At 42.3% G+C, this 15,361-nt stretch overlaps 1 protein-coding gene across 1 annotated transcript in view; it reads left to right on the forward strand.

Annotated features, from left to right (window-relative positions):
* Positions 1-15,361, forward strand: part of LOC111962261 (cytosolic carboxypeptidase 4) — a 141,188-nt gene that overhangs the window by 18,256 nt on the left and 107,571 nt on the right. Inside the window, exons 5-7 of the mRNA XM_070442990.1 lie at positions 648-779; positions 2,597-2,690; positions 9,626-9,663. Of these exons, the coding sequence (XP_070299091.1) occupies positions 648-779; positions 2,597-2,690; positions 9,626-9,663 (264 nt within the window). The remainder of the gene's footprint in view (positions 1-647; positions 780-2,596; positions 2,691-9,625; positions 9,664-15,361) is intronic.

The raw sequence follows: 15,361 nt of genomic DNA on the forward strand, positions 1-15,361 counted from the left end.
TGACTGGACTCTTCACATTTAACGGGTGTCCTCCGATCACTAAAATGCCAGCTTTGAATACTGATGCCATATCCAATAAAGCCAGTGACGCGTTTGAACGTTGGTCTAAGTGGTTTTTCCACTGTAATCGCTGTAATATTGTATCATAAACTAGGATTTGTGTGCCTGGTTAAGCATTGTTGTGTGTCAGTGATTAGTAGAAAATCATACCAGATCTATTCCACTCCACAAACCGTCAGGCAATTCACACGTGTAAAAGCAGTGAGAAATCATTCAAGCAGATAGACAATCTAATAGCATATTTGGATTGCATATCATTCAGTGAAAATATTGTCCTCATGCGCCCAAGCAGCTTTTATTCATGAATTCATTTCATTATGGTGATTCTCAATGAGAAGTGTTTTCTTGTTTTTTTAAGTGGCGGATAAAATAAGCAAACCACATAGGCCTGCAACTGTTTTAATTATACTAATCAAATCTTTATCTTCATTTTATCTGTTGTTCTACCTCATAGAATGTTTCATTTTCTCTGAAAAATAACTGTGCAAACATTTGCCCTGGTGTAAACAGTGTCAGTGGGTGGTCAGTTATCATTAGATCTGGGGGTTACTGATTGCTGTCTGTGGTGTTATGTGTGTCTCGATCAGACCGTCGTATTGGGATGAAGGCAGAGAAGGCGGAGGCTGTGCTGCCAACTCTGACTCTGCTGAAACAGAATGTAAAACACACCAGGAGGACGGCAGCCTGCCTTTGGGTCCTCCAGGTTTTCTGCTCCTCTGGTAGGTCAATAACCCAGTAAAGCTTCAATCACACTTCACTGCTTTGTCTGTTTTGTGATTTACTCTCAATGTCAACAGTATCCAGAATTAATACAAATATCTCTATGGGACTCTGTGAGTTCAGGGAGTATGGAGGAGGTCTACATTCTGAAGAGGCGCCACACATTTGACTTGAGTGCAGATGTGCTGGTGCCCTTCATTTAGGATAGTAATTACGATTTAATGAAACCATACTGTATCTAAATATTGACCAGTGAAATGATTAAACAACATGGTCACAAGGTCTGATAATTTTTATGATGACTGTAAACTGTCAGTGAGTCGCTTATACAGTCACTGGTGAAAGTCCAGACTCTCCACAATCTTCCAATTTTGCTGCCTTAAAATGTAATTATGAAAGGGATTCAATTAGATTTTTTCCCCTATCGATCTTCCCAGCCTAATCCAAAGTGAAAGAAAAATTATAGGACATTTTCCAAATTACTACAATATACAGAGGAGGATGTATTGATTGTGTGTGTCTTCACACCCCAGTGTTAAGATTTGGTGGAAGCACCTTTGGCAGCCATTATAGCTGTGAGTCATTTTGAATTGGACTCTTGTTAGAATTGGACTCTTGTTAGAATTGGACTCTTAAGGCAACACATGTCCTTTTATTTCATCAAAATTGCTCAAGCTCAGTACATTTAGTTGGGAAGTTCATGATGAATATATGTATTTTTTAAGTATTATGGTGGCAGCATCATGTTACGGGTATGCTTGTCATTGGCAGGGACTGGGGAGCTTGTCATGATCTAAATAAATATGGAAGGAGCAAAGCCCAGGAAAAAGATAAAGGAAAACCAGCCTCAGTCTTCTGAAACCCTGGGATGGAGTTGTATTTTTCAGCAAGACAATTACACAAATGTCCATGCCAAAGACACACCAGAATGGCTTTCCAAGAGGTGTTGAGCTTTCCTGAGTGGTCTCATCTCAGTCCTGACTTAAATTTGCTTGAAAATCAGAGACAAGGTTTGCTGCCCATCGCTGATTCCCAACCAAATGTACAGAGCTTGAGCAATTTTGCAAAACAATGGACATATGTTGCCCTAAGAGTCTCACTCAGGAGAGGCTGTAGTGTCTTCCTAGTACTGCTAAAGTGCATAGGCCTACAGAATGAATCCCAGCTGTAATGGCTGCCAAAGGTGCTACCACCAAGTATTAACTCTGGGCTGTGAAAACATGCATCCTCATTTTGTATTTTTTAATCATTTGGAAACATCATATCATTTTTCTTTCAGTTTGAAAATGTGGGCTGGGTTGTGTAGATTGATAGGAAAAAACAAAACCATTTAATCTATTTTTTGATAACATTTTAAGGCAGCAAATGTGAACACACTCGGCAAAAACTGGTTGAATCAACGTTGTTGGTAGATTCTGCAAGGGGTGTGTAGACAATGTGATTATGTTGAACCAACTTGTAACCTAAATCCAATGGCGAGGTGAAATTTTTTGTTGATTTCACTTTGAATTCACGTTTGTCGACAACCAAATGTAAATCCAAACTGGACGATGAACTGACATCTGTGCCCAGTGGGAAGATTCTGCAAGGGGTGTGTAGACTTTCAATAGGCGCTGTAAATAGAAAAGTTTTGTCAGTAAGCAAACCTAAATTATGTGGTGGAAGTTAGAATTTTGGTTGAAGTTGAAGTCTCTTGAAATTCCCATGAAGCCAGTAGATTTCCACTCTGGACTCGTAAGGATTGGACAGGGAGAAACGTCATCAATTAGCACTAGCCATTGAATGCAATTATCAATGGCATTTCTATATCTTTCAGTCACCACAGCTACGCTGCTGGGACAAAACCGAGGCCTGGACGTTATATTCAGACTGATACCCCCTCACACTACGAGGCACAAACGCACCGTCAAGTGAGTATCGTATATCATGTCCACCTGTCATTGGCTGTGCCAGAGACATGCCACAGCTACAGCCAGAGCTCTACAGTATACCCACCGTTGCATTCTCTAAGCACTACACATATCACGGACGGATCAGATCGCACTGAAAATGAGACTAACCAAGTGCTGGGTGAATCAAATACTGCCTCTATATGATTTATAGCCCAAGATTTAAACACAAGTTCTGCTGAAGTGCTGTAAATTGTTCTCTGTGGTTAGGCAATATTTAACAATCTTAGTGTCCTTATCAATAGGCTTTGGCCTAATAAATGATTGTCGCACGAGAGGTGTAATGTTTATTGAAGATTTACTGAAGGTAAAAGTTTATTAATAATATCAAAGAATTTGGCATTCTATTTATAGGGCTAATGGTAACTACTTTTAATCTTCCAAAGATCCAATCAACCATGGATGAATGACAGTAAATCAGATGTCAACGTAGCTTTCATAAATCCAACTTCATTCCAAATGTACTTTCACATGTAGATTGTTTAAGAAAAGTTATAGGAAGTACTTTAAATGATTCAATTTTATTTAGGTAGTATATGCAAAATTGTATGGAAGCTAATCAATGTCTAAATGTGCTGACATGATAGCTCAGCTGAATCGAGCACAGTTTGTTTCCAAAGCTGAGCATGGTACTTGCTTCAGGTCCTTAGAAAACTATGCAGTTATTTGTTTTTTTAATGTATTATGTCTTAAATTGTTAGCCCAGAAAATCTCAAGTGTTATTACATACAGCCAGGGAAAACTATTGGATATAAAAGCGATGTCAACTTACCATCATTACGAACAGGAATACGTTTTTCCTGAAGTGGATCCTTTGTTCGGACCTCCACCCTGGACATGCGATCTTATTCCAGACCCCAATCCAAAACAATGCCGTCGCTGCAGGAGACCTACTGGTCAGACTCAGAAGGCGAGCACACCATCCACCGATTCATAGCATATTACTGTCCAATCTCTAATAACAAGATGCACGAAATTAGGGCACGAGTTGCCTTCCAGAGAGACATCAGAGATTGTAACATTCTCTGTTTCACGGAAACATGGCTCACTCGGTATATGTTGTCAGTACAGTCGGTACAGCCACCCGGTTTCTTCACAGATCGCACCGTCAGAAACAAACATCTCTCTGGTAAGAAGAAGGGAGGGGGAGTATGCCTTATGATTAACGACTCATGGTGTAATCACAACAACATACCGGAACTCAAGTCCTTTTGTTCACGCAACCTAGAATTCCTTACAATCAAATGCTGACCGCATTATCTTCCAAGAGAATTCTCTTTGATTATAGTCACAGCTGTGTATATCCCCCCCAAGCAGACCCCTCGTCGGCCCTGAAAGAACTTCACTAGATTCTATGTAAACTGGAAACCATACATCCTGAGGCTGCATTATTGTAGCTGGGGATTTTAACAAAGCTAACCTAAGAACCATACTTCCTAAATTCTATCAGCATATCGAATGCGTGACAAGGGCTGGTAGCTTTCTGGATCATTGCTACTCGAACTTCCGCGATGCATACAAAGCCCTCCCCCGCCCTGCCTTCGGCAAATCTGACCATGACTGATTTTGTTGCTCCCAGCCTATAGACAGAAACTAAAACAGGAAACTCCCCCTGGTCAGGTCAATACAACGCTGGTCTGACCAATCGGATTCCATGCTTCAAGATTTCTTCGATCATGTGGACTGGGATATGTTCCGGATAGCCTAAGACACTAACATTGACGTATACGCTGACTTGGTGAGCGAGTCTATTAAAAAGTGCATTGGAGATGTCGTACCCTCTGTGACCATTAAAACCTTCCCTAAACAGAAACCGTGGATTGATGGCAGCATTCGTACAAAACTGAAAGTGCAAACCACCGCTTTTAATCATGGCAAGGCAACTGTAAACAGGACCGAATACAAACAGTGCAGCTATTCCCTCTGCAAGGCAATCAAACAAGCAAACCGTCAGTATAGAGCCAAAGTAGAGTCGCAATTCAACGGCTAAAACACAGCATGTATGTGGCAGGGTCTACAGTCAATCACGGATTACAAAAAGAAAACCAGCCCCGTCGCGGACACTGACGTCTTGCTCCCAGACAAATTAAACAACTTATTTGCTTGCTTTGAGGACAATACAGTGTCACTGACACAGCCCGCTACCAAAGCCTGTGGGCTCTCCTTCTCAGTGGCCAACGTGAGTAAAACATTTAAACGTGTTAACCCTCGCAAAGGCTGCCGGCCCAGACGGCATATATAGCTGCATCCACAGAACATACGTAGACCAGCTGGCTGGTGTGTTTACGGACATATTCAACCAAACCCTATCCCAGTCTGTTTTCCCCACATGCTTCAAGATTGCCACCATTGTTCCTGTACCCAATAAAGCTAAGGTAACTGAACTAAATGACTATCGCCCCATTGCACTCACTTTTGTCATCAAGAAGTGAAGTGCTTTGAGAGACTAGTCAAGGACCATATCACCTCCACCCTACCTGATACCCTAGACCCAATCCAATTTGCTTACCGCCCCAATAGGTCCACAGACGATGCAATCGCCATCATACTGCACACTGCCCTATCCCATCTGGACAAGAGGAATACCTATGTAAGAATGCTGTTCATTGACTACAGCTCAGCATTTAACACCATAGTACCCTCCAAACTCGTCATTAAGCTCGAGACCCTGGTTCTCAACCCCGCCCTGTGCAACTGGGTCCTGGACTTTCTGACGGGCCGCCCCCAGGTGGTGAAGGTAGGAAACAACATCTCCACCCGCTGATCCTCAACACTGAAACAGCAGAGGGAGCACCCCCCCCATCCACATCGACGGGACAGCAGTAGAGAAGGTGGAACGCTTTAAGTTCCTCTGCGTACACATCACGGACAAAGTGAAATGGTCCACCCACACAGACAGTGTGGTGAAGAAGGCGCAACAGCACCGCTTCAACCTCAGGAGGCTGAAGAAATTTGACACTTAAAACACTCACAAACTTTTACAGATGCACAATTGAGGGCATCCTGTCGGGCTGTATCACTGCCTGGTATGGCAATTGCACCGCCCTCAACCTCAAGGCTCTCCAGAGGGTAGAATGACTGCACAACACATCACCGGGGGCAAACTACCTACCCTCCAGGACACCTACAGCAACCGACTTCACAGGAAGTCCAAAAAGATCATCAAGGACAACAGCCACCCGAGCCACTGCCTGTTCACCCCGCTATCATCCAGAAGGCGAGGTCAGTACAGGTGCATCAAAGCTGGGACCGAGAGGCTGAAAAACTGCTTCTATCTCAAGGCCATCAGACTGTTAAACAGCCATCACTAACATAGAGGCTGCTGCCAACATACAGACTCAAATCTCTGGCCACTTAAATAAACAAACTTAATAAAGGTATCACTAGTCACTTTAAATAACACCACTTTAATATTGTTTGCATATCCTACATTACTCATCTCATATGTATATACTGTATTCTACACCATATACTGCATCTTGCCTATGCAGCACGCCATCACTCATCAATATATTTATATGTACATATTCTTATTCATCCCCTTACATTTGCGTGTATTTGTGTGTATAAGGTAGTTGTTGTGAATTTGTTAGATTACTTGTTAGATTTTACTGCATAGTCGGAACTAGAAGCGAAAGTATTTCGCTACACTCGCATTAACATCTGCTAACCATGTGTAGGTGACCAATAACATTTGATTTGATTTGATACGTAGAGGTGGGCATCTGGATGGTAGACTTGTTCTCACAGCAGTGTATTACCCTTCGTATACCAGTAGGAGTCACTGTTCAGGCAGGAATCTATCGACACTTTTTATTACTTACTTCAATCTTTATTTGGGTTCATGGCATGATGTTGAAACAATGCTGTTGATTCAAAAATACTGTTTTACTGTCAGCATTGAACCGAGGTCAAATAAAATATGCCTAATCAAATATGAAATTCAAAATAATTTCAATCACCCAATATACACTGAGGGTACAAAACATTAGGAACACCTTGCTAATATTGAGTTGCAGCCCTTTTGCCCTCAGAACAGGCTCAACTCGTTGGGGCATGGAATCTACAAAGTGTTAAAAGCATTCCACAGGGATGCTGGCCGTGTTGACTCCAATGCTTCCCACAGTTATGTCAAGTTGGCTGGATGTCTTTTGGGTGGTGGATCCTTCTTGCTACACATGGGAAACTGTTGAGTGTGAAAAACCCAGCACCTTTGCAGTTCTTAACACACTCAAACCGGTGCGCCTGTTACCTACTACCATACCCAGTTCAAAGGAACTTAAATCTTTTGTTTTAAATCTTTTGTCCATTCACCCTTTGATTGGCAAAGATACACAACCTACGTCTCAACTGTCTCAATGCTTAAAAATCCTTCTTTATCCTGTCTCCTCCCCTTCATCTACATCTACGGTACCGGAGCGCTAAGTCTAGGACCAAAAGGCTCCTTAACAAATCCAATGTATTTTCATGTTATCCAGAATGACTTAACAATAGTAATTAGGGTTAAGTGCCTTGTCCAAGGGGATATCTGCAGATATTTTACCTAGTCTGCTCAGGGATTCAAACCAGCAACCTTCCACTTACTGGCCCAACACTCTTAACCACTAGCCTACCTGCTGCCCCACGTCACAATATGTTGACAAATTACGTTGAAACAACATTGATTAAACCAGTGTGTGCCCAGTGGGTTTAGTTCACAGATACTGCTATAAAATCACTCACTCTGTCATCACTCTGCATGATTGCAGACTATGGACCACCACTCAATTTCAACATGAACTTGAGTACTATACATACGTTTGAGTATAGTATACCTGGACAGTTCAATTCATAATTTATCTAAGCTAACTGTGTCTTATGAGTTAACAAAGTATAGACTCGCTTAGGAGAGGCTGTAGTGTCTTCCTAGTACTGCTAAAGTGCATGGGCCTGCTGTCGTGCCACCGTGAAGCCAAGAGCCCAAAACAGAAGGTGTGTTGTTGCTTATAGATTCAGACATTATTTTTGTCTTATATCAAAAATAGTTTTACCCTCTACGAGCAAGAGAGGTTTTACATTTTCTAAAACTGAATCCTTGAAAAAGCGAAACGTTTTTCGTGTCTGCACAAATTGAACAATTTGCATAAGTTTGCCTGGCTCAGGTTTGTAATTAAATGTGTGCCTTAAAGCTAGAGTCCGCCGGGCAGAGGAGGAACTTGCTGAACCTGCATTCATCAAAACTTTCCACAGCAGCTCATTTAAAGGGAAGTAGGTTACTCATGTTTAATGGAGTTGGATCACGGCAGGGAGCATATGTATTGGCAGTTTCTTTCTGTGCAAAGTAAAATGGAAAGTAAATTGTTACCGCCTTTGGCTGCAGGGGGGAGTTTGAACACCTGACGTTCTCACTCAATTTGACATAATGTTATAATACTTTGCAAACACTAACGCACACAATCGAACACATACACATGCAAGCGAACACACGCAGGCCAAGCACACACACAGGCACACAAGCGACAGCCACACACACCCAGACACACACACATTTGTTAGTAGTGCCTGATATCAACAGTCCAGCACCAGAGATCCCTGCTCCCAGCTTGGATTCTAATGGGAATTCTGACACATGTAATTATTTGTTCACATGTTGGAATAGGAAGAGGCTTATCAGTCAAGTATGTAGTGAACTGGGCCTTCATAGCCTTTCCCCAACATGGTATTGAAAACGCAATACATCCAGATTTCCCTTTTTGTTGCCTATAGTGTTGACTGTACACCATAAGCACTTATTGCCCATAGGGAGAGCCCCAATGCTGTATGGCTGCATGGCAACCACATTACTGAGGGCTGACAATGTCACAGTCAGCTTGGTTTCAACTCAACAAGCTGTAGTCGATGAGAGGCGATCCGCAGGGCTAACCTTTGGCTATGAGCTAAGCCTTAATATGACCAAGAAGCTTTTCAAGGACATAATTAACAAGACTCTCTCCCCCTCTGAGGATCTCCTCTGTGTGTGAGAGTGTGTGTGTGTGTGTGATCATGGATCTGTCCAGAGGCATGTTGTATTCCCCGTAGAAACAACAACAGCCACAGCTGTGAGGAACAACTTTATTATGACCCCTGTTCAAACAGGCTGAAATTAGTCCCATTTTTCATGTGATTTCGAGGTAGAAGAAATCGTCCGGATAATTTGTTTTCACCGCTCCGATCAGATATCCCCATGGGCTCTTTTATATACAGCACTGCTAGGTGCCTGTGTTAAACTGTTTCAGTTTGAGTCTGAGACAGGGAGACGGTGTGGCGTATTAGGAAAACTGAGAGCATGGTAACTGATTCATTTAATAGGCTACATATGGTACACTGTGTGAATGGTATTGATGTGGACTCATCAGAGGGGAAGCACACACTGCTGATCCTTAATAATGGAACATGTCACAGGAGACGTGTCCTCTTAATATGGATCAAAGACAATCAACAGACAACAATTCACTGGCATGACATTTCCTGTGTTCCAGCGACTGCATGCAACACTGTTTTTTGTTTGGCTTGTTTATGCCCTTCACCTCAGCTCTAGATCAACAGAACACACTACTGCATCATCCTAATTCAGGAGGCAAAGTTAGGATTTATGTGGATGTAGAGAGAACCACATTCATAATTAATCTATGTTCACACTGTTGTGGCAGAATATATGTCTGCAACCCTGAATCAGCAGTTATGTTGCTGGTAATAAATGCTTATGATTGCAGTGACAGGGATTTCGACATTACTAAAGCAGGTGCCTCTGTGCTTATGTAAACTATAAAATGCTGACTGGGACATTGGAGAGGTGCCCATCTTCTTGGTTTTATTCTGCAGAAGGAGAGCTCCTTAATCACTGTTGTATGTAAAATGACTTCTCTTTTCTTTCGCAGGGCAGCAATCGATGCACTGGCAGCACTTTTATGTTCAAGTAAGTATTCTTCAGCCCCTCTTACTCATACCTTTCCCCCTTTATAAACTCTTACCTTCCATACTAGGAGTCTGGAATAGTTCTATCCCAATCGACTGTGCCATTGGCTGTCTCAGATGATCTAGTTCAAGGCCATGAGAGTAATCAGGATCATAATGGGGAGGAATATTGAGTGGCATTTTGTGTTGGATAGCCTCGACTCCAGCCGGGTAATGTGTCAGATGGTCTGTGCCACAGGCTTTGTTTTGACCACACAATGAATCTATTCTCTCGATATCATTCCCCTTAATTAACTGGTCAAACGTGGTCATTTTATCGAGTCTGTTGACGAGCCATTGTTGTTTTATAACTATTAATATTATGCAAGCATGGAAGCGTATACACAAAATATGGTTTAGTGATATAGGGAAGCCAGCTGTGAATTAGCTCAGTGCCATTTTGTACATAATTGTGATAATATTCCAGGCAATTTACTTTTTCAAATGAGCACACAGGAGACTGTTCTTCTGTAGTACCCTAGAAGTTGTTTTGTGACCGGGGCTTGAATATGGATATGAAATGTATAGTAATGCCAGGTTTAGCAATTCTGCTAGCAGAGGCATTGGTGAAATATGCATATATGACAAGCAATGCTATTGGGATTAAAATGAAGTCTTTTTCATTTTTACTTAGCTCACATCTTCTTGGGTGATAATAGTGCACATCTAATCTCCATGTCTGTGTTAGCCCTCAGAGTGATCATCTTCATGAAATGATTGAATTGATTTGTTGTCTTGCACCCCTTCCCAGTCGGATTCACTCAGTTGAAACACAATCACAGTCAGTATAACATGATTACACAGAGGTTCTCCACAACTTTACAGCTTGTCAGACAATGATTTAATATCACATCTCCCTCACTGGATATTTGCTCATAACTCAAGCTATATTAGCTATTGATATTGTAGTAAATGTTAAAAATCACTTTAATATTACTCCCTGTGTGCTTTAACAGAACCGTTTTTTCCTTTAATCATCGAGGGAAGCATTTTTTTCCTCCAACAAAATGAAGTTTCTGTTTTCTTCGGGCATTCAAAATGCGTAAAGGCATGAAAAACACACAAGCTCAGCTATTAATCTGCCAGGGAGAGGTTGCTCAGCTCTGAGCTGTTATAACAGCCAGGGAGAGGTGTTCTGGTCTACCTGTGGGTGGCAGTGTGACTCTGTGCCTTACTCAGCTCCTCAGCTCTCTCTTTGTGTATACAGGCTCTGCACCTGTTGATGCACTGCAGTTGCTGAACGATTCTACTTGTGAATAACATTAGGCTCCTGGTTCTCTCTGAAGCCTATTTTAAAGATGTGCGCCTAGGCGGGGATGGTGCAATTAATTCTCTTTCATTCAGCAGCAATTTCCAGTGCAGTCGCTGCTCTTTGTCTATGCAGTCCACAGGGAGCTTTATTACGCTTTCTGGTGTTTTTTTGACTTTCCTGGTTTCCTGTTCTCTCAAGGGGGATGTGAGTCAGAGGTAGTCGATAACCATCGAACAATTCACCTCCTTCTTCCTTGTATGGTTTGACGATCAGTTAGTTGTGCATTTTAATTCAGTGCTACACATTTAGTTGTCGTAGGCTAGATGATGTTTCTGTATCAAGCTGCTCAGACGGCAGCTTCAAAAGATGGCTTGACATGTGAAAAGGAAGGTCCCAGATACATATTTTTTTCAGCTTTATTTTCAATGTTTTACCATTTCAACTAGGCTTGAGCTGCTTCCACTCTTACGCACAGTCCATGTGTTGATGCAGTATTTCTGGGCAGCTGTTATGACACAGTATCTCAATCCAAATTATACTCTCCCCATAGGATTAGAAAACCAAACCTTTTATAAACCTTTCTAGGATAATGAGATAGGCCTACAGCAAGACGTATTGCTTGCATACATACCTGTCCCTGTGGCTGTGATTGGAGTTATGTGAATTAGCTTTGTAGTATGCAGTACCTACCTATCCGCTCCTATACATCTGCATGCATTTCACCTCAAGTTGATCTCTTGTCCGATGGGAGAGCAAAGAAAAAACATTTCAGAAAGCTGTGTTTGGCAGAGGGCTAGATCTAGGTGATAGGAGGGGGAGAGAGCTGGACAGGGGATACCTAGTCAGTTGCACAACTGAAATGTGTCTTCCACATTTAACCCAACCCCTCTGAATCAGAGAGGTGTGAAGCCTGCCTTACTCTACATCATTTTCACCCAGGGAGCAGTTGTTGTTCAGGGTTAGCTGCCTTGCTCAAGGGCAGAACAGAACATTTGTCCACCTTTGCTGGCTTAGGGATTTGAACCCGCAACCTTTTGGTTACTTTCCCAAAGCTCTTAGCTGCTAGGCTACCTGCTAGCCAGAGTGAGATACAGAGAGAGGGAGAGGGGAGCACTTGAACTAGTGAGAATCCCCAGTCCTTTCTCATTTGTTTCCATACTCACGCAACACTCCATCTCCTGTGATCTACTGTCAGACACTGTAGTGGGGAGATGCACTTGAGCACTTCCCATGCTGCCCCAGTCCAGCATACGTCACAGTACCCATGTCAGGTTGACCTTCAACGCTAGCTCAGTCCTCTGTGGACTACTGCAGTGGCACCGTAGATTCTCTATCAGTGTAGCTCTGGCTCTGGCATTGGTATTGGCCAAGCCCCAGTTTCCTCATCAGATACAAGGATGCGTTCTGTTATAAGATCAGCAAGCTGTGTCAATGGGAGTATACACATTGTCCTCCCCTTCACTGAACAGTAGAAAGGCTCACGGCCATTGTGAATAGTAGATGTACTTACGCTTCTGTTTATACCATCCAGACTGAACACGCAGCTAGCTACAGTAACTAAACAAAGCCAGAGTATTGCTATATAGCTAGTGCCTTTAAACTTAGATTACTAATAAAATGTTCATTCCACAAGTGCTGGCTAGACTAACAGTCTTTCCTTCAATTATGTAGCCGTTGTAGCACTCACTAGACCTTAATTATCATACCAGTTGGACTTCTTACCATATTCTTCATCTTAACAAGTTGTTCTGCCCAGTGCTATCGTCATGGAGCCTACATGCATTGTAACACAAACTGCCCTCATCTCATTGAGTTTCTCATCTCATCCCTTTTGAAGCAGTCTTCCTGCATTTCACATCTATTCTCCCAAAAATGCGTCATTATGATATCGAATGCCATGTGTTTTTATCTGACTTCGACACTTCAGTTCATTATAGTATTGTTTATTTGGCCTCTCAGTGCCAAGATGATGCGTGCTCTTATTGTGTTATTTGAATGAAATGCACAGTGAAGCATGGCACGGAGGAAAAAAGCGCCAGCCGGCATCAATTTGAATATGAATAGCTAATACAGCTGCTTGTAGTGAACATTTACCCAGACCCAGAGAGTAAACAGACAAGAGACGAATGGAAATGCAACACAGCTTTTTCTATAACACTAAGGTGGTGGCTAATAATTAAACTGATGCAAAGGTCACGTGCGAATAAATATTTGAAAAAGGTTTTCAAACTCCCTCAATACTTTGAATTCATTTAGCAGTCAAGCCTATCTGGAGGACATATGATGGATACTAAGTTTTGCCTTCTGTTAGGCCTTGCCAAATTATAACTGAAGAGAAGTAGAGGGGCTTCAGAGAGGTAGTTAAGTGATGCCAACAGGAGAAAGTGCTTCACGTTTCAAGTTTATTTCATTCTGTTGTGTTTCATTGTAATGAGGCTGGAAATGAGGACACTTGGGTGTTTCTACTGCTATTAAACCAGGTAGAAAAATGTTGCTGTCTCTAGAGAGCTGTGATAAAAGCTTACCCTGCAGATACTGAATGCAATAGTATGTATTTCTCCAACCATGACATCTCACGCTGTGTGTTATGCAGTATTCTACATCTTCCAAGAAAGACAGCTCTCTATGTCAAAGTAATAACACTCATTGACCATAGGAACAAGATCCTTGACATTACCGCTGTGGGCTTGATAAATTGGCCAAGAATGCATTGTTAAGCATAGCTGCTCAATAAATATATACTATAGTACAACTACAGTGCATTTGGAAAGTATTCAGACCTCTTGACTTTTTCCACATTTTGTTACGTTACAGCATTATTCTGAAATGGATTAAATTGTTTTCCCCCCTCATCAATCTACACACAATACCCCATAATTACATTTTTGCAAATGTTTAAAATAAAAACCCAGAAATATCACATTTACATAAGTATTCAGACGCTTTACCCAGAACTTTGTTGAAGCACCTTTGGCAGCGATTACAGCCTTGACTCTTCTCGGGTATGACGCTACAAGCTTGGCACAACCATATTTGGGGAGTTTCTCCCATTCTTCTCTGCAGATTCTCTCAAGCTCTGTCAGGTTGGATGGGGAGCGTTGCTGAACAGCTAGTTTCAGGTCTCTCCAGAGATGTTTTATCGGGTTCAAGTCCGAGCTCTGGCTGGGCCATTCAAGGACATTCAGAGACTTGTCCCGAAGCCACTCCTGCGTTGTCTTGTCTTTGTGCTTAGGGTCGTTGTCCTGTTGGAAGGTGAACTTTCGCCCCAGTCTGAGGTCCTGAGCGCTCTGGATCAGGTTTTCATCAAGGATCTCTCTGTACTTTGTTCCGTTCATCTTTCCCTCGATCCTGACTAGTCTCCCAGTCCCTGCCTCTGAAAAACATCCCCACAGCATGATGCTGCCACCACCATGCTTCACCATAGGAATGGTGCCAGATTTCAGGCCTGGCATTCAGCCCAAAGAGTTCAATCTTGGTTTCATCAGACCAGAGAATCTTGTTTCTCATGGTCTGAGAAAGTTTAGGTGCCTTTTGGCAAACTCCAAGCGGGCTGTCATGTGCCTTTTACTGAGGAGTGGCTTCCGTCTGGCCACTCTACCTTAAAGGCCTGATTGGTGGAGTGCTGCAGAGATGGTTATCCTTCTGGAAGGTTCTCCCATCTCCACAGAGGAACTCTGGAGCTCTGTCAGAGTGACCATTGTGTTCTTGGTCACCTCCCTGACCAAGGCCCTTCTCCCCCGATTGCTCAGTTTGGACGGGCGACCAGATCTAGGAAGAGTTTGGTGGTTCCAAACTTCTTGCATTTAATAATGATGGAGGCCACTGTGTTCGTGGGTACCGTCAATGCTGCAGATCTGTGCCTCGACACATTGCTGTCTCGGAGGTCTACTGACAATTCCTTCAACCTCATGGCTTGGTTTTTGTCTCTGACATGCACTGTCAACTGTAGGACCTTATATAGACAGGTGTGTGCCTTTCCAAATCATGTCCAATCAATTGAATTTACCACAGGTGGACTCCAATCAAGTTGTAGAAACACCTCAAGGATGATCAATGGAAACAGGATGCACCTGAGCTCAATTTCGAGTCTCATAGCAAAGGGTCTGAATACTTATGTAAACAAGGTATTTCATTTTTTTTTTTTTTATACATTTGCAAAAAAATCTACCAACCTGTTTTCGCTTTGTTATTATCTGGTATTGTGCGTAGAATGATGAAGGAAAAAAAATATTTATCCATTTTATAAAAAGGCTGTAACCTAATAAAATGTGGAAAAAGGGAAGGGGTCTGAATACTTTCCGAATGCACTGTATTTAAATAAATCAAATCAAATCAAAATGTATTGGTCGCGTACACAGATTTGCAGACGTCATCGCATGTCCAGCGAAATGCTTGTGTTTCTAGCTCC

This window comes from Salvelinus sp. IW2-2015, linkage group LG4q.1:29, assembly GCF_002910315.2.
Source record: "Salvelinus sp. IW2-2015 linkage group LG4q.1:29, ASM291031v2, whole genome shotgun sequence".
Taxonomy (NCBI): Eukaryota; Metazoa; Chordata; class Actinopteri; order Salmoniformes; family Salmonidae; genus Salvelinus; species Salvelinus sp. IW2-2015.